Consider the following 26,899-nt stretch of genomic DNA (forward strand, 5'->3'; position numbering starts at 1 on the left):
TAAGCCCATGGACTAGCCTACGGTCGAGGGGCAGATTACATTGTGTGCAGGAGGATAGCGCCTAGGCCCCGCGGTCACCACCATCAATTAGAGGTATCAGATCTAGGTTCTCTTCCTGAGTGAAAATGGAGGTAGGAAGAAGAGGTCGGGGAAGACCTGCAAGGGGAGCAGTAGATGAAGGACTACGAGAGGAAATTCGAAATCTGTCAACTCGCTTGGCAGCAGTGGAAGCTGAAAGGCGTAGGGATCCTAAAGGTGGAGATGGCAGTGAGGGTGAAACAGTGGCGACAACAAATGGGTCAAAAGATGAGGCACCATAAATCAAACTGTTGAAATTAGTTTTGATGGCTAGCAGCAAACCAAGACCAGAAATTTCTAATTACAATGGTAGCTTGTCCACAGAAGCCTTGTTAGACTGGATAAGCGAGTTGGACAAATATTTCGAATATGAGGAAGTTAGTGAGGACAAGAAAGTCAGGTTTGTTGTTACCAAGTTGAAAGGACATGCAACACTATGGTGGGACAATGTGCAGGCAGAAAGAAGGAGACTAAACAAACATTTGATTAAAAAATGGGACAGGATGATTGCCAAGATGAAAAGCAAATTTCTGCTGAAAGATTACGAGATTTCCCTTTACAGGCAGATGCAAAATCTGAGACAGAGAGTGATGACTGTCAGAGAATACACAGAAGAATTCTATAAAGTGAATTTGAGGGATGGGTATGTTGAAGATACCCCTGAGAAAACAACAAGGTATGTGAATGGTCTACAGATGGAAATCCTAGACGAGATCAACATTCTTTCCCCTAAGACTATAGAGGAGGCATATCAGTTTGCTTTGAAGGCGGAAGAAAAGATTACCAGGAAGCAGAATGCAAGAAGAGGACGTGGTTCCAGCAGAGGAAAGGGACAGTCCTTTGGCAGGGGTAAAAATGCCAGCAGTAATGAAGGAGGCAACAGTTCAAAGACCTCGAGACAGACAGAGGGAGAAGGTAGCACCAGAGGTGGAAGGCCATACCAGCATGGACGGGGTAATGGCAGAGGTAGAGGAAATGCCTACCAGTGCTACAAGTGTCACAAATGGGGGCACCGGTCTTTTGAATGTCCTGAAGGTGAGCAGGCTGGGCAGTGGGGAGCTTATGTTGCTCAACCTGATATGGCAGAGGCACCACCACAGGAGGTGGAGAACATGCCTGAGACAGGTGAGGCCTTGGTGTTGAACAATGTTTTGTTGAAAACAACTAAGGAAGTGACTGACGAGACGCAGCGAAAAGAATTGTTTCAGACTGTGTGCAAGTCACATGGAAAATGTTGCAAGTTGATTATAGACAGTAGAAGAAATGATACCCTAGTAGCCACTGAAATGGTGGAAAAATTGGGCTTGAAGAAGCTGAAACACCTGACTCCATACAAGGTGTCTTGGCTGAAAAAGGGACACCAACTGTTGGTTGATGAGCAGTGTGAGGTGGAGTTTCACATTGGCAAATACAAGGACAAGGTGACTTGTGATATTATGCCTATGGACGTGTGCCACATTCTGTTGGGTAGACCATGGCAGTATGATAGAAAGGTCATCCATGATGGGGAAAAGAATTGTTATAAGTTTGTTAAGGATGGGATAAAGCACATGCTTATTCCCATGAAGGAGGAAAATGTTGCAGAGACCAGCGAGCCTAAAACATTACTGATAGGCAGAAAGGAGTTTCTGCGACAGGTTAAGGAAAATGAGATAAACTATGCAGTTGTATGAAAACCTAGAGTAGTATTGTTGCATACCAAGATTACCGATTTTCCTGTGGAGATACAGGACATGTTGCAGGAATTTAGTGATATTGTAGTAGATGATCTACCGGACGAATTGCCACTGAAGCGGAGCATTAGTCACCACATCGATTTCATTCCGGGAGCTAGTTTGCCAAACAAGGCTGCTTACCGAATGAGTCCAAAGGACAATGAGGAGATCAGAAAACAAGTACAGGAGTTGCTAGACAAAGGATTGATTCGAGAGAGTCTGAGTCCTTGTGTTGTTCCGACCGTTTTAGCTCCCAAGAAAGGAGGTGAATGGCAGATGTGCACTGATTCCAGGGCGATAAATAAGATCACCATCAGATATAGGTTCCCTTTACCTCAGATGGACGATATGATGGATTGTCTTAGCGGAGCGACATACTTTTCAAAGATAGATCTAAAAAGTGGTTATCACCAGATCAGGATTCGAGAAGGTGATGAGTGGAAGACGGATTTCAAGACAAATGAAGGCTTGTACGAGTGGCTGGTGATGCCATTTGGCCTGAGCAATGCTCCTAGCACGTTCATGTGTTTGATGAATGAAGTATTGAAGGCATTTATCGGAAAATTCGTGATTGTATATCTGGATGATATACTCATTTTCAGCAAGACTAAGGAAGAACATTTTCGGCATGTCAAGTATGTGCTAGAAAAATTTCAGCAAGAAAAACTGCTAATAAATTTGAAAAAATGTTCATTTTTTAGGAAAGAATTGATTTATTTAGGTTTTGTAATTTCTGAGAATGAGTTGAAGATGGACCTAGAAAAGATTGAGCCATAGTTGGTTGGCCATCTCCCAAAAATTTGTTTGAGGTACGAAGTTTTCATGGACTAGCCGGTTTTTACCGGAAGTTTATTAAGAATTTTAGTGGTATTTGTGCACCTATGGTAGACACCATTAAAAAGGAAAATCAACCTTTTCATTGGACAGAATCGGCTGAAAGGAGTTTTTAGCTTTTGAAGAAGAAGATCATTGAAATACCAGTCCTAAGACTACTGAATTTCAACAAACTTTTTCAAGTTCGTTGTGATGCTAGTGGAACAGCCATTGGTGCAGTTCTCAGCCAAGAAGATAAGCCAGTAGCATACTTCAGCGAGAAATTAAATGAGAGCAGGAAGAAGTATATGTCTTATGACAAGGAGTTTTATGCAGTCGTCTAAGCATTGAAACATTGGAGACATTATCTATTGGCTAAGGAATTTGTCTTGTTTTCAGACAATTCTGCTCTGCAGTACATTATGCAGCAGCACAAGCTGAATCATAAGCATGCGAAATGGGTGGAGTACTTACAGAGCTTCACATTTGTTCTAAAGCACATCAGCAGTCAAGCCAACAAGGTGGCAGATGCGTTAAGTAGGAGAAGCTTAATACTACAAGAAAGTGCAGTACAGGTGTTGGGATTCGAGTATCTTAAGGACTTGTACGGGGTGGATGCAGATTTTAAGGAAGCTTATGAAGCTTGCCAAAATCCACTGTTGAGAGACAATAGCCCATGGTTGGACTATAATATACAGAAAGGGTTGTTGTTCAAAATGTAGAAATTTCTCATTTCCCACCCCGGTTTTCAGTTTCTCCTTATTTCTCCCATATAGTTAAATGCCCTTTCCCATAACCATACATTTAACAAGCTGGAAAAAATAAATTTGCTGAAAACACAAATTCTGGAAATTTTACAGAATGCTGGAAATTGCAAAAATAAAAATCAGCAGTAATAAACAGCCATTAAAACACATTTAAACACTGAGATTTTTTGTCAATGTGACCCTGGAAAAACCCCCTACAACTCTTGGGGAAAACTAGTTTGAGAGCTCTTCTTTATTTCTGAAAATTGCCTTTTACAGTGAGAAATATTCAGCAAAAAATCAGCAAGCAAATTTACAACTTATCTCTTTTCCCATGCCTCACAGCAAACAGGACAGCAATAAATGTTGTACAGCCTCCTCGATTTTCTTACCCACTTTCAACATTAAATGATGTTGTACGACCAACATTAAATGCGATGTACGGACTGCAATAAATGTGTTGTACGGCCCTCGTTTTGCATGCAGAAAAATCAGCAAACTGCTCCTCGATTTTTATGCAAACCACTCCTCAAAAATCGTGCCAAAATCTGCCTTTCACTGTGTGCTGAATCAGCTGTACAAATCTGATCAACTGCTGCCTTGGAATGTGTTCCAAGCTACTGTCTCCTTCTCCTCCCTGCTCAGAAATCTCCCTTGCTCTCTTGCTCTCCTTCTCCCAATCTGCTCATGAAAGAAATGAATGGCCTTTTCCTCCTTTTCCTCCTTTAATCTAACCCCAAGTGACTTTTGGGTGATCCAAGTGACTTTTGGGTGATCCCTAAATCCAATGGCTGAAATAGATTGAGATCTAAGGCTGAGATTAAATGCTCATTTAAATCTCACTTTTTATTTTTTAATTCACCCCACTTTAATAAAGACCCACTTAGTCATTTATTTCCAAAGTCACTTTTCCTTTCTAATTTTTCATTGACTTTATAAAAGTCACTTTAAAATTAGACTTAGTAACTTTATCACTTAAAGTCACTTTTAAATTAGATTTAACTTTATAAAAATTATAAAGTTACTTTAGGAGAAAAATTAAATTCTTTTGGACACTTTTCCCTAGGCCAAAGATCAAAGCCTAAAGGAACCACCTGTCCTCTGTACCAAATTTCAACACTCCCTCTTACCGAGGAAGGTGTTCCTCACCACACCCATCTTGTCTCTGAAGTAGACATGCTTGCCCCGTGGTAAGGCTTTGGTAAGAATATCTGCAACCTGCTCATCAGTGGAAATATACTCAAGCTTCACAGCTCCCTTCTGAACATAGTCTCTGATGAAATGATATCTGATCCTGATATGCTTTGACCTGTCATGAAATACTGGATTCTCCGTGAGTTTAATGCAACTCTGATTATCACAGTAAATCACTAAAGGTCTCAACGGCTGACCAAATAAGCCAAACAACATCTTGTGAAGCCAGATAGCCTCACAACTAGCTAGACTCGTTGCCATATACTCTGCTTCTGCTGAACTCATTGCTACTGATTGCTGCTTCTGGCTAAACCATGACACTACTGCTGAACCCAACCCAAAACAACACCCGGAAGTGCTCTTCCTATCAGAAGCACAACCTGCCCAATCAGAATCAGTGTATCCTGCCAATCTCACTCCATCTCCCTGCCTGTAGTCTAGACCATAATCCACTGTCCCCTGCAAATACCACAAAATGTGTTTTGCAGCCACCCAATGAACCTTCCTAGGCTCACACATAAACTGACTCATCGTGTTGACTGCAAAACAGATATCTGGTCTAGTGTTGACCAAATACATCAAGGAACCAATCAGCTGCCTGTACAATGTGGGATCCACCAACTTGGAATCTGAAGCATGAAGCTTCTTCCAGTTGGTGATCATCGGTGTCGACATGGGTCTACAATCCTCCATGTGGAATCTACTAAGGATGTCCACAAAATACTTCCCCTACCCCAGGAAGAAATGCCCCTCCTCCTGCCACACCTCCAAGCCCAAAAAGTAATGCATCAAGCCGATGTCCTTCATCTCAAACTCCGTCGTGAGATCTCTCTTGCAGTGCTCTATGAGTCTCTTTGCACCTGTAATGACCAAGTCATCCACATACAACACCAGAATGAGAGGTTGCTCACCAATCACAATAAAGTAAAGGTTCGGATCTGCCTCACTCTTTGTGAAACCCATCCCCTGCAAATATGTATCTATCCTGGAGTACCAAGCTCTGGGAGCTTGCTTCAGGCCATAAAGGGCCTTCTTCAGTCTGCACACATGGGACTCCTTCCCATGCACCTCAAAGCCCTGTGGATGCTCAATGTACACCTCCTCCTGTATGAAGCCATTGAGAAATGCAGTCTTCATATCCATCTGGTGGATCTTCCAACCCATCTTTGCTGCTATTGATATAATGGAGCGGATCGAAGTATATCAAGCCACGGGAGTGAAGGTCTCCTCATAATCAACTCCCTCTACCTGGGAGAACCCTCTAGCCACAAACCTTGCTTTGAATTTCTCAATGCTGCCATCTGCAGCATGCTTTACCTTGTAAAGCCATCTGGAAGAAACCACGGATTTGCCCTCAGGCCTCAGCACCACCTCCCAAACATCATTCTTCATGATAGAAGAATACTCCTCCTGCATGGCCTCTCTCCAGACCTGCTGGCTAGCTGCCTCATCATAGCTAGAAGGCTCAGAGTCAAGGATGCTAGTAACCATCGCCATATAGCTACAAAACCTCTCAGGTGGTCTACTCTCTCTGACCAGCCTCTTCGGCTCAGCAACAGATGAGGCATCTCTCAAGGTGTCCTGAAGCCACTTGGGCTTCCTCTTCCCTGAGCGCACTTCTCCCACCGGAGAATGAAACTCCTCCTCCTCATCATCATCAGGAGCCTGAACTCCTGACTGTCTGTCTACTGTCCTCCTGCCTCAACCTGAACCTGTAGAAGCTGAGGTACCGTTTGAACTATCCATCAGTGGACTCCCTAGTGAACTGCTCTGTGAACTGCTCTGCATGCTGCCCGGAGCACCACCCCTCTGGCTCAATGAGCCACTGCTCACTGACGGACATGACATCCTCATAGATGTACCTCCTGATCCCTACCCACTGGATCCCTGCGACTGAATCAACTGCTGTTGAGGGTCTGGCTGATCCAGATACTCTAACTCCCGTGACGTCCTAAAGGCCTTGTCCTCCTCGAACTTCACATCCCGTCTGACAACAACTCTCCTCTGTGCAGGAATGTAAATCCGAAAGGCCTTTGAGGTCTCACTGTAGCCCACAAAGATACCCTTCTCTGCGGTGGGCTCTAGTTTGGTCCTCTTCTCCTTGGGTATAGAGTGTGTAATACATCCAAAGATATGAAGATGACCAATATCAGGCTTCTTCCCAGAGAAAGCCTCCTCTGGAGTCATGTGCCCCAAGGCACGATGCGGACTCCTGTTCTGCAAGTAAACAGTTGTGTTGTAGGCCTCTGCCCACAAGAACAATGACAACCCCTGATCATGTAACATGGCTTTGGCAGCCCCTATGATGGATCTGTTCTTCCTCTCCGCAACCCCGTTCTGCTGGGGGTTGTAAGGAACAGTGAACTCCCTCCTAATGCCTACCTCCGCACAATAGTCAACAAACTCTCCAAGGGTGTACTCTCCTCCATTGTCCGACCTCAGGGACTTGATCTTTCGACCTGTCTGTGTCTCCACGAGAGCTCTGAACTCCTGAAACCACTTGAAGACCTCACTCTTGGTCTTCAAAAAAATAAATCCAGGTCCTCCTGGAGTGATCATCAATGAATAAAATATAGTACTCATATCCACTCAAGGAAACATGAGACATCCGACCACTCACATCAGAATGAATCAAATCAAGTATCCCAGTCGCTCTGTTGTCACTGCTGGAAAAAGGGGATTTGGAAAACTTGCCCATCGCACAACCTCTGCAAGTATCAAAGTGATCAGTGCTGAAACCTAGCACACCTGTAGTGATCTCCCGCAATGTCCTCAAGGCTCCATGATACATATGTCCCATCCTTCGGTGCCAAATCTCACACAGCTCAAAACTGCTAGCTCTGTTGTCGGTACTACTGCTCAAACTTGTACACCTTTGCATGGCGTACACCTATCACTCTAGTTGAATTAGCTGGAGTGCCCCTGGGATACATCAACACCTGTCCTCCCCTGAATAGTACCTCATATCCTCTGTCCTCCAAAGCTAAGATGGATATGAGGTTCTTCCTCATCCCTGGCACATAAAGAACATCTGACACTTTCAAGGGAGGTTTGGACTCCCTCTGAAATGTCAGTGTCCCCACCCCGACTGCTCTAACAACTCTGTCATCACCGAGTACTACCTCTATATCAGTGCCACTCTCTGAAAGTTCTGAGAAGTACTCGCGGACTCCTGTCATGTGACGTGAAGCCCCACTGTCCACATACCAGATACCTGAAGATGCTCCGCTAATCGAGGGAAAAGCATGCTCCCTCTGAACCTGTGTGGCAGGTGATCCTGCACTAGAGGACTCACACGTAGTGAATGCAAACTCCCGGTCAAAATGACCTGCAAAGTCCTCAATCTCTGTTGAAGCTGCCACATCCTGGTTCTTCCCCTTCTTCTTCTTCTTCTCCGGACACACAACTGCATAGTGTCCCATCTTTTGACAATTTCAACACTTCACCTTGGAATAGTCCTTCTGTGTGTTCCCCTATTTACCTTTACCTTTTCCTTTGCCCCCACCACTGCTTGTGGAAGCCTACTTCTTCCATTTGCCTTTCTTGCCTCCTGCCAGTAGTGCTACATCCTCATCCTGTTCAACTGGCTTGGCTGCCCCAAGCTGACCTTTCCTGATCTCTGTCTGAATGCAATCATCCCAAAACCTCTCCCATGTGGTAAGGGTCTCACGTGCACAAACCCCATCAGCAAAGTTCAACCATGAACGGGGGAGGCCATTCACTGTAATCCACACCAACTCAGTGGGTGGAATGGCCTCTCCAATCGCTGCCAACTCATCTCTCACATTAGTAATCTTTGTGAGATATCCAGCTGCACTATCATTACCCATCTTAATGTTCTTCAGCTTCTCCTTCAGGACCATCTTCTGGTTCTCATTGGTACTCTAGTAGAGATTGGACAATGATGTCCACATCTCATGGGCATTGCTCTTTCCTCTCACATGAGGAATGCAATGGTCTTTGAACCCGTCTAGAATCAGCCTCTTACCCTTATTGTTCTTCTTATTATACTCAGCCAACTGAGTAACATCAGTAGGCACAACAACAGGGTTCTGTGTGGTATGCACCATGATATCCCATACTTCTGCCTCCTCAAAGATACTCTGCATTCTCTCCTTCCAAACGTTGTAATTTGTATGCCCATCCAGCCTATCCTCCACCCTCAATCCCAATGACATCCTGTTGTCCTAAAACTGAAAAATACCACTATTGTAGTAAAGATAAAACTGTTATTTATGAAAAAAATCAGCTTGTTGGAATTTTCTGAGTGAAAAATCAGCAGCTGTAATTTTTCTTTTTGTTGTCCCAAACTGTCCTTCAGCACTCAAGCTCTGATACCATGTAGAAATTTCTCATTTCCCACCCCGGTTTTCAATTTCTCCTTATTTCTCCCATATAGTTAAATGCCCTTTCCCATAACCATACATTTAACAAGCTGGAAAAAATAAATTTGCTGAAAACACAAATTCTGGAAATTTTACAGAATGCTGGAAATTGCAGAAATAAAAATCAGTAGTAATAAACAACCATTAAAACACATTTAAACACTGAGATTTTTGGTCAATGTGACCCTGGAAAAACCCCCTACAACTCTTGGGGAAAACTAGTTTGAGAGCTCTTCTTTATTTCTGAAAATTGCCTTTTACAGTGAGAAATATTTAGCAAAAAATCAACAAGCAAATTTACAACTTATCTCTTTTCCCATGCCTCACAGCAAACTGAAAATTACAGCAAACAGGACAGCAATAAATGTTGTACGGCCTCTTCGATTTTCGTGCCCACTTTCAGCATTAAATGTTGTTGTAAGGCCAGCATTAAATGGGTTGTACGGACTGCAATAAATGCGCTGTAGGGCCCTCATTTTGCATGCAGAAAAATCAGCAAACTTCTCCTCGATTTTTGTGCAAACCACTCCTTGAAAATCGTGCCAAAATCTGCCTTTCACTGTGTGCTAAATTAGCTGTACAAATCTGCTCAACTGCTGCCTTGGAATGTGTTTCAAGCTGCTGTCTCCTTCTCCTCCCTGCTCGGAAATCTCCCTTGCTCTCTTGCTCTCCTTCTCCCAATCTGCTCATGAAAGAAATGAATGACCTTTTCCTCCTTTTCCTCCTTTAATCTAACCCCAAGTGAATTTTGGGTGATCCAAGTGACTTTTGGGTGATCCCTAAGTCCAATGGTTGAAATAGATTGAGATCTAAGGCTGAGATTAAATGCTCATTTAAATCTCACTTTTTATTTTTTAATTCACCCCACTTTAATAAAGACCCACTTAGTTATTTATTTCCAAAGTCACTTTTCCTTTCTAATTTTTCATTGAATTTATAAAAGTCACTTTAAAATTAGACTTAGTAACTTTATCACTTAAAGTCACTTTTAAATTAGATTTAACTTTATAAAAATTATAAAGTTACTTTAGGGGAAAAATTAAATTCTTTTGGACACTTTTCCCTAGGCCAAAGATCAAAGCCTAAGGGAACCACCTGTCCTCCGGTACCAAATTTCAACACAAAAGAGGACAGTTGTGCATTCCTAAGTGTTCCATGCGGGAAAACTTGATCCAGGAAAAGCAGAGTGGAGGTTTGGTCAGGCACTTTGGAGTAGATAAGACTTTGGATCAGCTGAGCCACTTCTATTATTGGCCGAGAATGAGAGGAGATGTATAGATATTTGTAACCAGATGCAGGGTCTGTCAGCATGCAAAGGGAATGTAGGGTTGTATACACCCTTACCATTCCAAACAGACCTTGGGACTTAGTCAATTTGGACTTTGTCTTAGGTTTGCCAAAGACACAAAGGGGTTACAATTCCATCATGGTGGTGGTGGATTGTTTCACCAAGATGGTGCATTTCATTCCGTGCAGAAAGACAAGCGATGCCACACATGTAGCACACTTGTTCTTTTCGGAGATAGTCAGATTACATGGCTTTCCAAAGTCCATCATCTCAGACAAAGATGTGAAGTTCACAGGCCATTTCTGGCGGACATTGTGGAAGAAATTAGACACCAAATTAAACTTCAATTTGGCCTACCATCCACAGTCAGATGGACAAACTGAAGTTGTGAACAGGAGTCTGGGAAATCTGCTAAGGAGTTTGGTTGGTGAAAATTCCAGACAATGGGATCGTGTGCTTGCGCAGGCAGAATTTGCCTATAATGACTCACCCAACAGAAGTACAAGCAAGAGCCCTTTCCAGATCTTATATGGAATGCATCCACACGGAATCTTTGAGTTGTGGGATTTGGGTCAATTGGAGCATTGGACTGCTAATGGGGAAGAATTTGCAAACGCAATCAGCGATCTGCATGAGCAGGTCAAGCAGAAGCTACAAGACAATAGCCAAAGGTATAAACAAAGAGCAGATTTGAGAAGAAGGGAGGTACAGTTCAAAGTAGGAGACCTAGTATTAGCACATTTACGCAAGGAGAGGTTTCCAAAAGGAGAGTATAACAAATTGAAGATGAAAAAGATTAGGCCTTGTAGAATCCTTCGAAAGTTTTTTGCAAACGCTTATGAGTTGTAGTTACCCCCGGGTGTAGGAATCTCGCCCATTTTTAATGTGACAGATTTGTACCCATACGTTGATGTTGATGTGGAAGACGATTCGGGGAGCCAAACATAGAATATTTAGGATAAGGAGGAACCATGGGTTAAGCATATGCCTATGGCACAGCCGCTGGAAATTGAACAGATTTTGGACACTCAAGTAGCCAGGAAGACACGGAAGAAAGAATATTTGTAATATCTGGTCAAGTGGAAAAACCACCAGTTGGCATTAGGATGCATGTGTTGTACTTGATGGCAACGCTCTCGTAGAAGATCAACTCACTTATATATAACTAGATGATCTACAGAAGAGATATCAGATGTGACAGAAGACATGGGATGCAAGACAGCTCAAAGGAATCAGATGAAAGTTCTTAGTATGAAAAGTTAGTTTTGCCATCAAGTCCAAAAGGAGAGATTGTTGGCATTATGATACAAGTGTTATCCTTGATGGCACCTCACACAGATGATAGATCATAGTGCAGCAGATCAGCACTTAAAGATTTGATGACCAGACTACAAAGAATGAAGAAAGAAGAGTATATATGCAGGTTCAGAGTATATATGTTGGTTCACTATATACCAAGTAGGGTATACACACAGGTTATACGCAGGTTCACTATGTACTAAGTCGCGTATATACGCAGGTTCGCTATATACCAAGTAGTGTATACACGCAGGTTATACACGCAGTTTCACTATATACAAAGGCGCGTATACACGCGGGATTGCTGATCAAAAGTCGCGTATGCGTATGCACGCACTTTCATGCACGGAAAAGTGTGTACATGTGGAAAAGCTTATTTTTGGGTCCGTGGTATTTAGACCTATGGTTTTGGTCCTTGGTATTGCGTCCAAAGTATTAAACCCAAGTATTGGGTCCCTAGTACTGGTTCTCAATGGTTTTGGACCATGGTATTGAGTAAGGCCTAAGACTATAAAAGGAGAAGAAGATCATTAGGCAAATGCATTGAGAAAGTCTTGAATATCTGATGAAGTATGAGATCTAGTATGCATATTATGGGTTCATGACATTTTACTAAGGAGGAATCTCAGCAGTTGATGGAGAACAAGATCTAAGGATAGATCAGGATCTAATGGCTTGGAATGAATCATCTCTATACGGTTTGATCTTGTTTACTTTGGATCTGTATACTGACGCATGTAATGTTCTGTAAATGTTATGATTTGGGTATGGCTGAAATCTGGAACAGCTGCAAAGCTCTGAGTTAATATTTGCAGATGTGTACGTGGGTTAGCTTGGTAAAAGCGCGTATGTATGCAGGTTTGGTTCATCGTAGTAGCGTATACATTATGAAGTATGATATTTGAAGTTGCAGTTGAGTTTGATTGTTATAGCAGAGTTTTGTTGTCTGCTCTTTGTTCTGGTGACTGTATTGTTAACAGGGTTCAGAGATTGATGATGCTAGTATTGATTGACTTTGTGCTTCAATGATATTGATGGGTCCAGTATGAAAATTGGATGAAACGTGGCCTTTCAAATTATAGTGTTGTGCTTCAGGAGTATCCAGTCTGAAAATGTATGAAACATGGTACCTGGAGGAAGAAAGATAAGGTTGTATCCTTCTGTAGGCCGGCACCTACGTACTAGTACATCAGCTAGTACAAGAGCAAAGGGGGTGATAGCTCCCTTTCAGTAGCATTTGGAGAACGATTAAAGGATGGAGCATTTCAGTAGGCCGACACCTACGTACTAGTAAATGGATCGGCTAGTACAAGAGATAAGGGGGTTGTAGCTCCCTTCCAAAAGAGTCTAGAGAACGAGAGAAGGTTGTAGCCTTCTGCAGGTAGAAGCCTGTGTACTGGTATAAGACTGCACCAGTACAGAAATATTGTAAAATGAAGTTTCTTATTAAAAGAAGATAGAGACGACTTGCAGCAGGTGGTTTTCACCCACATTGGGTTTCCACCTTATATCATGGTGTTCATGTGTGCTTTCTATGTGTGATGATCTATTCTATTTTACTGCACCTGCTTACTGTTCATATGGTTAAAGAAGTTCTGATGCACTAACTAAAGATCAACATTTAATGGATTAACTGAATCATAAGTATTTTGGATATACGCTAGTTGCATTAGACACAGTTGCGTATACACGCGGGTTCCATTAACTGAAGTAGCGTATATGTATCTAAGTATGGAAATGAAAAAACTTTAGTGATTTAATAATACTGATTCACACCCCCCCCCCCCCTCTCAGTATTATTTCCAACACCACCCTATTGACGTTTGTTTTTGGTTGGATGCTACATAGATCTAAGCAGTTGGGTACTCTATTGAAGAGCTCATGGACAGGAGCCATGAATTCAAATTTCCCTGGGAGCCTGATGCAGGAGCATCCAACTAAAGAGTCACAGCTGGATGGGTTAGCTATTTTCTGTTTGACAGAAATGAGTTTTGTTTAAGTTTTTATTTGAAAAGTTAAATTAATTTACTAGTCAAATTAGTTAAAGTAGGTAAAAGTAAAAAAATTGGTTTTTACCAGTCAGTTGTTAACTGAATGGCAGTTTCTCAACCACCTGGGAACTGTTTGGGAAGGTATAAACCAACCCAAATCCACCCAAGCAGGGGTTCTGCCATTCCTGGAAAGAGATAGGAATGTTTATGTGTGTGTGAAGAAATTAGACATTGGAGTTTTTTTTAATAAATGAGTTCTGAGATGTTGTATCAGGTTGTTGTTCAAAATGTGATGTAAGTTGTTGTAACCATTTTCAGGAAAAAGAAAGCAGTAATTTAAATTTCCAGAACCCCAGGTTCATACAGGATGCAGCCGAAGTGAAGAAATTTCAAGACAATGCATCAAGTCATAAATTGCAGGTAATCATCTGTGTAACTTAAATAAGCATTTGCAAGCAGTATTATGAAAATCCCTTTTTCATTTTCCAAGGTTCTGTTTACAAAACGAGTATCCACAGTCCACATATAAATTACAAAACCAGCATAGAAGTATTTGACAAGCAGGAAAACAACCCAGTCAGGGTTTCGACCAACCGACTAAGGGTTATACACAGAACCCACTAGGGTTTTATTTTACAAAGCATAGAAAAACCGAGCAAGGGAATAAAGGGAAATACCCTACCCTATTACACAGGGAAAACCAGGGTTGAGGTGACGTTGAGAAGCCCCACCAGAAGCATCACACCTGCAAACAAAAAACAGAGAATCTAGATTAGAAAAGAAGAACAGGAAACTCATTAAAGAAAGAAAAAAATTGATACAGAGAACCTGGTAGAAGAACAGAATACCTGTGAGGGCGACCCAAGGGTTTCGTCAAGGCCAAGAGGGCCACATTGAAGAAAAAAAAAATCGATTTTAAAGCCCTGTCAAACCAGAGGAACCACCCGGGTTCAAAACCCAGAACCAAGCTAGATACACTGGTTTTGAAAACGGCCATAGTGCCTAGAGGAGCCAAACCCTGCAAGCAAAGGCACCGAAGGGTTAGAAAAACGAGAAAGAAGACTGTAAGTGAAATTGGAATGAAAAACTCACCTTGGCAGCAAGACCGAGCAGTTCCAATAAGAAGGGAGATCCCTGTGTAGGAAACATAGCAACCATTAACAACAGGAACAATATATCCATATAAACCAGAGAAGAAAGCAAGAAATATTCCAAGTTTACCAAGTGTTGAGCACAGAAACGGCCACGACGTGGAGGAGAACTAGCCAGAACACACACACAGGCAAAGAATTCGCCCATTGCAAAGATACAGGAGGTCGCTAGGTCAAAACCCCTCCAACCATCCTCCAAACCCTCGCACAGTACAACGAATGTCCAAATAAAACCTAACCTCAATAGTTATCCTTTTATACCCAGTGTTAAGCCCATGGACTAGCCTACAGTCGAGGGGCAGATTACATTGTGCGCGGGAGGATATCACCTAGGGCCCACGGTCACCACCATCAAACTCCTTTAATCTAAAACAATCTTCACCAAAAGATAATAATTTCCTATTTCTACACAACTTACATCTATTGATTTAAAAAACTTGGGCAAGAAAGATCATAATTTCATTTCATATCTCTATTCAATTTATGTTCAATAGTAAAAAAAAAAAAGTGAGATTGTCCTTTGATCCAAAAGGCTCTTTTGTGAAGATTATGATTTCATATTTCTAAACTTTTCTTTTCTTTCTCCTCAACTCAATGTCGTTGTTGAGATTTTCCATGAGTGTTAATCACTAATTATTGCTACTACTTGTGCCCTTATCACAAAAAGATTGGAGTGTTAATTACCATTTTTTTTATGTTTACCAATTGCTTTGTTGTGCTTTATGAAGTCACTTAACAATTCTGTCAAACACACAAACAGGATCACTCTCTTGTCATTCTTTGTGGAATTATGCACATTAGAGCCCTTTTTTATTTGAAGATTTTAACTTATGCTTCATTTCTACTAATTGCTTTCTTGTTTTCTTCAGAGCCAAAAAAATCGAACCACATCCTTAATCTAAAAACTCCAATTGATGTCTCATTTTCTCTTACTCATGAAATTCATCTAATAATAACACTAATGAGAAGGGTGTTGTATGTCTCTCGAATCAACCTTGTCATCCTCTAGTAAGATCAATAGGAAAGATTTGTCTCCATAATCATTCTTATTAAAAAAATATTAAATATCAAAATTCACCATGCAATTAAATTCCTAATTATAAAATATTTTTTAATTTTCATTTTTTTTCCAAATAATTATCTAAATTTTATAACGTTCTATTAAAATTTTATTTTATTTTATTTTAGTATTTAGGGGAATTGACGACTAGGATAGTCTCATACTTATGTGGCATGAGGTGCATTTCAACCGCTACCACTATAACTTTTAGGCGCATATGTATGCCCCTTCCCCCTATAACTTCTAGGCACATATGTACAGATGATTTAAGGGGATTTGAACAACAGATCTCCTCGCACATAATACTTTATTTACACGACCATCACCAATTAAACTATTCCAAAAAAATTATTAAAAAACAAAAAAAATAAAAATTATTAACAAATTTAAATATTTTTATAAAACATTATAAATATTATTTTAAAATTCTAACAAAATTATATACTTTCCCATAGATAAATTGTTTTAGTTATTTTAAATGTATCCTAACTTTCACTCAAACTCAAATAAATAAATGTCATGAACCCTTGAATCTTTTCAAATGAAATTATACACCTTTCTAATATAGAATAATAATAACATTTAATATATGATAGTGGATTCTCACACACTTCCTGATACAAAATAATAGCATTTGCTATTGATAGTGGATTCACGTTGAGTATTTGAGAGTGTATGAAGATTTTGGCTACATTAAAGAGTTTGTTAGGATCAAAACAAATTGTACATCTCTAGTAAATTAATCTACATTTTGCAACGTAATTTGATTTTTGTATTTAATTCAAAATAAATTGTATATCTAAAGACAAAAGACGATGGAAATAAATAAATTCACTTTAAGTATTTAAGAGTGTGAAGATTTTGGCTACATTAAAGAGTTCGCTATGATCAAAATATGCAAAATAAATGGTATATTTCAAGACAAAAGGCGATGGAAATAAATTACGCTAACTATCTTCATTTTGCAATATAATTTGATTTTCATAATATAAATCGGTTTGTAAAACACAAATTTTCACACACACAAATTAATTAATAAAAAAAATACAAGGTTGTATTGAGTTTTGATTGGAAAACAATGAAGTTAAAATAGAAAAAAATGATAAAAATAATAAATAATAAAACTTTTCAACATAATTTGATAGAAAAAATGAAACTTTTCAGTAATTTGAAAAAAAAATTAATAATAAATCTACCATTTGATAATACAATTTAATTAGAAAAAATGATATAATTATGTAAAGCTTATTCTTTAACACAATTTGCTAGGAAAGGAATTACCATTTTTCAACACAATTTGCTAGGAAAGGAATTGAAATATTTTCCAACTCAATATGATGGAGGGAAAAACGAGACACTTTCTAACGTAATTTGATTAAAAAAAACAAAAATGAAATACACAATTTGAGACCCTTGACTACACAACTTGGCAAAGAGGAGCAAAAATAAGACACTTTCCAACATATTTTGATATAAAGGGTATAGAAATGAGATAGGAAGCATAACAAGGGAAAGAGATGACACATAACTTAAACAAACCAAATAGTAATAAACATGGGATTATAAAGCATTTAATGCTTATTTGTATTAGGTTTTATATTATTATATTTAAATAACTTTTATTTAATATTGTAAAAATCTAACATATCTAAAATAGCAATAAAAAATAACATATAAAGCATTAAATTCCATGTAATTAAATATTTATTCATTGTCATAACTATCCTACTAGTTTGAACAATTTAGTTGAAAATAAAAATTAAGAATAGTTTGAACAATTTAGTTGAAAATAAAAGTTAAGAATGCTTAAATAACATTTTTTTTGTTATTCCAATTACAATTTTGAATATTTAAATAATTTATTTAACTTTTATATTCAACTTAAAAAATATCAAATTAAAAAATATATATATTAGAAAAAACAAAAATATTGTTTATCCAATAAAAAAATTAAGAAAATGAGCCATTACGTTGTTTATCTCATATGCTATGAGAGAGTTTGATAACATGGTGATTTGCTATGAGAGAGTTTGATAACATGGTGATTTGAGTGTTGTCTATCCCATATGCTATGAGAGAGTTTGATAACATGGTGATTTGCTATGAGAGAGTTTGATAACATGGTGATTTGAGTGTTGTTTATCTCATGCTATAAGACCATATAATATAGATCATTAAAAAGAATTAAAAATATAGTGATTTGTTTATCCCATTTTACAATAAAATAAAATAAAATAAAAATGGTTATTTATCTATAAACAAAAATAATAATAAAATGAGTCATGAGACAAATTAAAAAAAAAAAAAAAGTGGTTATTTATCCATAAAAAAAATTAATAAAATAACTAATAAAAAAGAAGAGTAGGTATTTATCCATAAAAAATTTAATAAAATAACTAATAAAATGAGTCTAATATTATCTAATATTGTTTATCACATGTTATTAAAATGTTGTTTACCCCATGCAATGAGAGAGTATGGTGTTTACCCTATGAGAAAGTTTGATAACATGGTGATTTGAGAGTGGTTTATCCCATGTTATTAAAATGTTGTTTACCCTATGCTATGAGAGAGTTTGTTATCTAATGTTTTTTATCCCATGTTATTAAAATGTTGTTTATTCCATGCTATGAGAGAGTATGGTGTTTACCTCATGCTATGAGAGAGTTTGATAACATGGTGATTTGTAAGTTGTTTATTTCGTGTTATTAGAATGTTGTTCACCTCATGCATGAGAGAGTTTGATAACATGGTGATTTGTGAGTTGTTTATCCCATGTTATTAGAATGTTGTTCACCTCGTGCTATGAGAGAGTTTGATAACATGGTGATTTGTGAATTGTTTATCCCATGTTATTAGAATGTTGTTTAACCCATGCTATGAGAAAGTTTGTTAACATAGTTATTTGAGTATTGTTTATCCATGTTAAGAGAGATCGTATAATATGGGTCATTCTAAGAGTTAAAAATAAGAATGTTGTTTAACCCATGCTATGAAAAAGTTTGATAACATGGTGACTTGAGTATTGTTTATCCCATGTTAAGAGAGACATGTAATATGGGTCATTCTAAAAGATTGTATAATAAGGATCATTCTAAGAGTTAAAAATAAGAATGTAGTTTAACCCATGCTATGAGAAAGTTTGATAACATGGTGATTTGAGTATTTTTTTATACAATGTTAAAAGACATCGTATAACACTGGTCATTCTAAGAGATCGTATAATATGGATCATTCTAAGAGTTAAAAATAAAATGATTTGAGTGTTATTTATCCTAGGTTTAAAAAAAAAACAATTGATATAGGTTTTCAGTGTTTTTTTTCCTATGCTATGGGTAATGAAAAAGTTAAAAATATAATGATTTGAGTGTTATTTATCTCATGCTAAGAAGACAAAAAGCATTTGATATGGGTTTGGAGTGTTTTTTGTTCCTATGCTATGAGAAAAAGCATTTTATATGGAGTTTGAGTGTTGTTTATGCCATGCTATGAGAGATCATGTAATATGGGGTTGGTTTTGAGTGTTTGTTGTTTATCACAATGCAGTGAGAGAGTATTGTAATATGGGGTTTTGAGAATGTTGTGTTTGTATTTATTCCATTGTAGTGTGAGTGTAGAGTCTTGAAGGCTGTTTAGCACAATGTTTAAGTGTAGGATTTTGTAGCGTGTGAATATAGAGTTTATTTTGAGTGTGTGAGTGTAGAGTTTTCAGTGTTGTTTATCACAATGTCTAATTGTAAGATTTTGATTGTAGTGTGTGAGTGTAGCGTTTGAGTGTTGTTTATCACATTTGTAGGAATTTGAGTGTGCGAGTGTAGAGTTTTGAGTATTGTTTATTACCCTCGATTTCGTGGATGAATACACTTCGGATTCTTTCAAAGTATTGCTTGTGGAGTATGCGTTTATGCCTGATTAATCCACCCGTTGTTGATTGGAAAAACGAACGATTGGTAATTTATAGTATTTATTCTGGAATTTGCATCTTTCGTGGAAATTGTGTTGAGTATTGTTCATCAAATTTTCTTTTTATGATTGAAAGAATATGAACTCCCGACCTATGTATGATCGTCATGAATGAAATTATGATTATATTGCTCCGGGACGTTTACCAATATCGGTGATCGAAGATTCGAGAATTAAAACAATTCAAAGTTTAACTTGTCTGTCCGAAGGAACTATGGACGAACATTCTGACCGATTAAAGAATTTCTACCAATTCTTCAGATTCAGTTTGGATTCGATCAGAGAGGACTGATGGGTCGAGACCATACCTTTTTTCCGGATGGATCATAAATAAGGATCAGGATATTTATAATTTGATTAAGAATGTCACATGTATTATTGATCAGAGTCTATTATCAACCAACGGAATTATAGACCAGTTCATGTAATTCCCAGATCCATTGAAATACAAATATTTCAATCCGATTAGGTATGTGGATAAGGTCACTTTTTTTTTTAGTGAATGCGATCATGAGTCAGAATATTGGAAATTCTCGCGCACATAATGAATCCACCTGGATATCTTTTTCGTCTAATAAGTATGATGAGAAGTATAATTCTATTCCTGATCTTATAATAGAAGATCATTAGATAATGGAAAATAAAAAACTAAATATAACTTTTGTATCTGAGAAGATAAAGGTATAAGGGGTTGATCTATTATGCTCGAGCATACACTTATTCGAGTTCGAGGTGCTTTCTTCATTATCTATTGGTATTACGAGTCGAAACATGGTTAGAGCACTTATGTGTCGCCAATACTGCATACGGTCGATTCAAATTCAGTAGCATATTCGGATTATCTTAAAATATATCCGGCCATGGGGCATCTTATCGATCTTTGTTATAGCTATTGTAGACGCTAAAACAGCTATTTTATCAACTACTGACATCGTATCATATAATCAATTCATATCGATCAATTTCATTTGTCGAAATGGTGATGAAGTATCGTATATCAGTATATCTATACCTTATCAAAAAATAAGGTATATCTCAGAAGATATATCTATTCTATATGACCAGAATCTATCAAAATCTCTATAGTATTACGGTCGATCAAAAACATGATTGATCCATATAAAAATCATTAGGAAAATTACCTGTCATGATTGGACCATATTCGGGGTGATTTGGGGGGATTGAAATGATCCAAAAAATACAGATCGGTTCCAAATATAATGGAGATTATAATTATTGATTCGTTTTATATTTATAATATCCCGTTATTAGCCATCTTTATTGGGCATATATTAGAAGATTTGGCTATATATGATCTTATCAAATTAAAACTTTTTACTAACTAATGGAGATCCAATGGCACATTCGGTCAAAATTTATGATACATGTATTGGTTGTACCCAATGCGTACGAGCTTGTCCCACAGATGTATTGGAAATGATACCTTGGGAAGGATGTAAAGCTAAGCAAATTGCTTCTGCTCCAAGAACAGAAGACTGCGCAGGTTGTAAGCGGTGTGAATCCGCTTGTCCAACAGATTTCTTGAGTGTACGTGTTTATTTATGGCATGAGACAACGCGCAGTATGGGTCTAGCTTACTGATCAATATGCACAATAAAAAAGGTTAAATTCATTTCATATTAATATTTTTTTTATCCACTGATTGATAAAAACCCATACTTGAGATCTTGGATCAAGTATGGGTTTTTATCAATCAGTGGAGATGCAAAGTATCTTCTATAATGAGCGAATTACCTTGGCTCGCTCAACTATAATTGTTGGTTCGCCTATATCTGGGGTTCCTTAGTCCCATTATTTCCCACCCATAGAAGGAGGGAATGATCTGATTCGATGGTATACTCTAGGTATTTGTTTACTCTAACTCCTTTTCATTATATATACATTCCGTCCATTACCATTTCCAATTTGATAAATTATTGATCCAATTGAAAGAATAAAGAGTATAACTGGACTTATTGATTTTCATTGGAAAATGGGAGTTGACAGATTTTCCATCGGACCTATTTGACAGGATTTGTTACCACTTTGGCCATTTCAGTTGCTTGGCCAATTACTCAAAATCCTCGATTGTTGCATTTACTGATGTTAGCAATATACAGTAGCCAATTATCCTCGGTATATTATACCTTTATTTCCTATGCGGGAACTGGAATAAATTTTCATTCACCCACTTCTATCCGTACGAAGGGAGGGGGGAAGACGTTTCTATTTGGCCACAATACACTGCGAGTAATTCTATCTATCTTTCCGCTAATCGGAGCTTTAAGTATAGGTCTCTAGAGATCTGATAGACCAACATTAGGTTCAGGAATATTGGATAAGAAATCGTATTTATTTAGGGTTCTTCATCGCTTATACAATGAAATCGCCAATTTTTTCACATACCCGGTTACCCTACATGGGTAAGCGCGTTATTATAGTACATGTATGCTTCAGTAGCCGGAGTTCCATTGAAAAAAGGGAATAGGTTAATTCAAACTCTGAGTGTAGAGTTTTGAGTGTTGTTTATCACAATGTCTAAGTATGATTTTGGTAGGATTTTGAATGTTGTTTATCCTATACTATATAGTGTATAAGATAAAATAGTGTAAAGTAGTGTATAAGATAAAATAGTGTGTAAGTGGAGAGTTGCTAGTGTTGTTTATCCTATATCATATAGGATAAAGTAGGGTTTAGATATAGTGTGTATAGTGTGTGTTTATCTTATGCTATTGTGTGTTTTTCATCCTATACTAGAGTAGAGTAGTGTTGTTTATCTTACCATGAAGTAAAGGAAAGCAGCGTGTTGTAGTTTGAGTGTTCTTTATTCCATGCTATGAGAAAGCTCTTATAGCATGAAGTAAAGGAAAGCTTGTTGTAGTTCGAGTGTTGTTTATTCCATGCTATGAGAACGCAGTTTGAGTGTTGTTTATTCCGTGCTATGAGAACGCATGTAGTTTGAGTGTTGTTTATCCCTACCAGGAGAGAGAGGGCTTGTGGTTTGACCATGGTTTATTCGGAGATATGAGAGTGAGCGTTTGTGATTTGACAATGGTTTATTCCATGATACGAGAGTGTTTGGTTCATTCCATGATAGGAGAGAGGGAGTGTAATGGTAAGATAGTTTGTGATGGGGTTGTTAATTATAACTTTGGTTAGTTAGTTGTATTGATTGTAATGTACTCATACATTATGATTCCAAACGGAAACTCAACCTAAGGAACATGGGTAGTGTACTCATAACACATGAGTGTGCTCATCAATGTGAATAAATATCTTAACAATGAGAATGTGAACCTATAATGAAGATGGCATACATTGTCGGCCACTATGATGGGAGGGGGACCAATTGGAATGGCGTAGAGTGGGGTGGGCACATGTCGATAAGCCCAAGGGCCCGTCTATCCACCACCTCGAACTTGTAAGACAAGAATGTAACGTGGGGCCAGGGGGGCCTATTTGCTACATTAGCCCCTAAAATATCAACCGCAGGTCACATCACACTTACATTAAGATATTCAATATGCCAATTACGAATAAATGTCAATAATTAAGTGACCATCGAAGGATCGAGTCTCTCCGATATGCTCAAAAACAACGGCAAACTTCCATTTTGATGTTTCGCGTGCAGATCACGCGGCTATTTCGAACCTGTTAGATTTTTAATATTTAAAACGAAAAAAATATAGCTTTCGCGGATTTTTAATTGAAAAAAAATAACAGGAAATAGAAGCTTGGCGGTGAACTCCCACTGCAACAGGTTTACGAATGAAAACCAACAGAGCGCAGCCATTGATTCTATGCATTATTAAGTTGGAAAACACAGCATGAACTGTATACAAATATCAATCAAACCAGTACTGCTATTTGCAGCAGGAATTTGCTAACAGAAATTGAACTTTTGTACCAGGAATTTGGTCACAGAAATTGAAGTTTTAAAAATAATTTACTTCATACAATATAAGTGGCCAAGCAAATCCCATGATCATTTTCTTCAAAACCTCGTAAAACAACATTCTTCCGGCCAAAGGCCTCACAGATAATTACTGTACTCCAATCCACTGGTCTGGTTTTACATAGAAAACAAAATAATTATTCCACACAGACAGTAATGGGGTTTTGCCTCTTCACCACCGCCATAGGCACTTTTCCTCAAACAACTGTACAGAGGGCCCTGTACATTACATAAAAATATAACTATATTGAGAATCATTTCTTGGTTTCACAGGTAACTTGTTTGCACACACAAAAGAATGAGGCAGCAGAATACATAGATAAGCACACAGATACACATATCTATAGTTCCTTCTTCTTCTTCTTCCCTAAAGCAAACTATACAAAGAATAATAATAACAACAATGCCTCCTGCTTTTACTTACTTACCAGAGATTTAAAAACAAAAACGCTCCCCAACTCAAAACCTCTTATACGTATGAATCATTAACCAAAAAGATCAAACCGGAGTCTTCAGGAATGAAGCAAAACGGAGTTTAGAACCTGTAGGTTGTTATCAGTAAAGAAAGAGAAAAGGAAAAAGAAAAGGAAAAACATCTGGTTTAATGGAGTCAAGATTAAAGATCTGAGAAAAATCATGGCAAACTGCTCCCTGGACCATAATTTCCAAGATCTGGCCAACTTCCAGCACCCCATGGCCCAAGATCGCTCTGTATTTCAAGAAGCCCTGCGTCACTGCTACTGTTACCGTTCGCCGTCTGCCATTCGAGACCCTGAAGCGACTGAGCTTTAATGTTGTCGTCCTCCTGTAAAGATGGCCACGGGACCGTGGCCGCTGAAGTCTTGACCCCAAATACAGACCTGGTAGCAGCTTCCGCTAAACTGTTAATGTCCTCTAATAATGGCGGAGGCTGGCTCAGAAACCCATCCAGTGACGTTCTGATGCCATCGGTTAATAATGACGTCAATGTCTGCTGCTGCTTCCATGGCATGCTTAAGCCTCTGCTCCAATCTGGAGTACTGCTGATTACAGGATCCATGCAGCTAAACTGAGCATTTTCGTAAGCACTGGGGTCTAAGATGGAGCTCAGATTGTTACCAGAATTCAGAAGCGCGCCGCGAGCTTGAGGATCCAGCGACGGCGGAGGCGGATTGATTGGATTCATACCGTCGAACAGTTGGCCGGAGCTAACACCGGCGGGGTTGCCGGTAGCGCCGCCTGTATTGGTGGTGGTGGTGCTGGTGGTGGTGTTATTGCAGTCTGATTCAAAGCCGATGCTGCTCCTATCCGATCCGTTAACCAGCGAAGAGCTTGAAGACGCGGCCGAGGCTCCGCCCGCCGCCTGATTATCAGCGGCGCTACCTGGTGGCGCAGAGGAGGCGGCGGGCCTTTTATCGGAATTCCGCTTGTTGGACCGCTTGTTCTTCCTACACCCTCCCCCAACAGGAACGTTGCGCAAGGCTCCACCTTTGGTCCAATACCGCCTGCAATTCTTGCAGAAATAGCGAGGCTGCGACAGATTATAGTTGTTATAATAACAGAACTTGGTGTTGAGCGAATCGCAGCGCGGGCATTTCTGTACCTGTGTGGGATGCGGCTTAGAACGCCTCCCGCCAAGATTCTGAACCGCTACAGCCATATCTGGGATGCCCTCAAAACTCGAACTCGAGACCTGCATCTCTGGAGCTAAGGCTAAGTTCATTCACAAGCCCAAAATCGCCCTCAGTTCATCCTTCAAATACCTATTCCTCTTAACATTAATAAAATTCCCTATTGTGAATTCTGTGGCCACACACAGCACGGCACAGCGCAGACAGCACAGAACAGCACAATATCCTCCCTAGCTAGCCATGTGCAGAACAGAAACAAGAAGAAGAAGTCCAATTCATCGTGAAAAACGTCTGACTAACGCACATTGCGCCTGCATTATTAATACGGATTCACAGACCCATGGAACGCCATTAACGACTATTATTATTATCGCAAGGCAACAAAATCGATGATCTTTTTGCTTGGAAATCTGTTATTTGACAGAAGCTATGGAGGAAGAATGAGACTCATTCATTCTAGATTCCAGAGAACAGGAATCGAAGCAGCATTAAGGAACAGCAGATAGCACGTGAGAGCCAAAATTCACAGCAAGAACCGAGCTGTAATGTTCGCTATTTACCGTCAGTCTGCCGTCTACTATTAACAGTCACGAAATCCGTGCCTCCCCTCTGATCTCAAACCTTATCTCGCCTCCTCACTCCACCTTCAATTCAACCCACGCTGCACGCGACACGAGAACGGAATAAGTGAAAAAAAACAATTGACGGAAACTTTCTGCACCGTCCGATCCCTGCGCCCCCCTCCGTCCGATGTCGACCGGACATCTTCCCTCTCTCGGTGCCCTGTTGACGGCCGCATCATGTCGGACGTCGAGTCTGTCGGTTCAACCTGGCCAACTCCCATTCGTCCACGTGTCAAACTCCACATACGTGTTCACGGATCGCCACTGCCGACTTACCGAGATATTTGAGGCGGTGTTCTCAGATCGCCGGCGGCCCGACGGTACGTCGGCTCTGCCCAACTGGTTTCTGACACGTTTCCGGAATTAAAGACCTGCCGAGAATTTGACCCAATCATTCTTCTTCCCTCGTCCACATGGAAATTAAATTAATTTTATAATACAAAAATCCAATATACATGCATTTGCATAATGTGTGTTTTTCTAGGTCCCTCACCCCTCAACTCCCCACCCTCCACCTAGAGAAGTGAGTGGATTCCCCTATCCCTAGGCAACATCAACAGATCTACTCTAAGATTTTGATCCCCCCAACTTTGACTATACCCCTAATGCGTCCCTTTCGTTACCACCGACTAAGTGGCATTGTGTCGTCCACACATGATGAGTATCCCATTGACACCCCCACTTATATCAAGCAACTTAACGTTGAAACTTTAAATGGCCTCCTCATAGGACTCGTGTTTCCTCCTAACTCTTTCGAAAATTGCTCAAACTCCTCATCCATAATGAGGATTGCTCAATTTCCTCATCCATAATCACCAAAATTTGCTTTGTTGGCTAACTCAAGGGGTGTTGCTTTGCTAGTGAGGTTGACATAGTGTTAAGGGGTTTATATGAAGTTTGGTAGATGGTTTTTGTCAATGAGGTAAGCAACATTAAGTAAGGGTGTTTACATGCAGTAAGGTGTATAGGTGTTTACATGGATCATTTCATTTCTTTATTTATGTGGATGAGATGATCAGAGAAATGAA

At 39.2% G+C, this 26,899-nt stretch overlaps 2 protein-coding genes across 2 annotated transcripts; one reads left to right on the forward strand and one right to left on the reverse strand.

Annotated features, from left to right (window-relative positions):
- The first annotated feature begins 344 nt into the window (after nucleotides 1-344).
- Nucleotides 345-2,950, forward strand: LOC149144955 (uncharacterized). Its single transcript, XM_089452320.1, has 5 exons — nucleotides 345-1,466; nucleotides 1,560-1,715; nucleotides 1,809-2,058; nucleotides 2,335-2,428; nucleotides 2,827-2,950. Exons 1-5 carry the CDS (start codon nucleotides 345-347, stop codon nucleotides 2,948-2,950), a joined length of 1,746 nt encoding a protein of 581 aa, XP_089308446.1.
- A 20,694-nt stretch (nucleotides 2,951-23,644) lies between these two features.
- LOC149144956 (uncharacterized) lies at nucleotides 23,645-25,915 on the reverse strand. The gene is made up of 2 exons (XM_089446574.1): nucleotides 24,067-25,915; nucleotides 23,645-23,857 (listed from the first exon to the last, which is right to left on the reverse strand). The coding sequence occupies exon 1, from the start codon at nucleotides 25,338-25,340 to the stop codon at nucleotides 24,273-24,275; it is 1,068 nt and encodes a 355-aa protein (XP_089302700.1). The 5' UTR covers nucleotides 25,341-25,915; the 3' UTR covers nucleotides 23,645-23,857; nucleotides 24,067-24,272.
- Between the last annotated feature and the right edge of the window lie 984 nt (nucleotides 25,916-26,899).

The sequence above is a fragment of the Pinus tabuliformis genome, chromosome X (assembly GCF_031772625.1).
Source record: "Pinus tabuliformis cultivar Carrire ecotype Pingquan chromosome X, CPIR1, whole genome shotgun sequence".
Lineage (NCBI taxonomy): Eukaryota > Viridiplantae > Streptophyta > Pinopsida > Pinales > Pinaceae > Pinus > Pinus tabuliformis.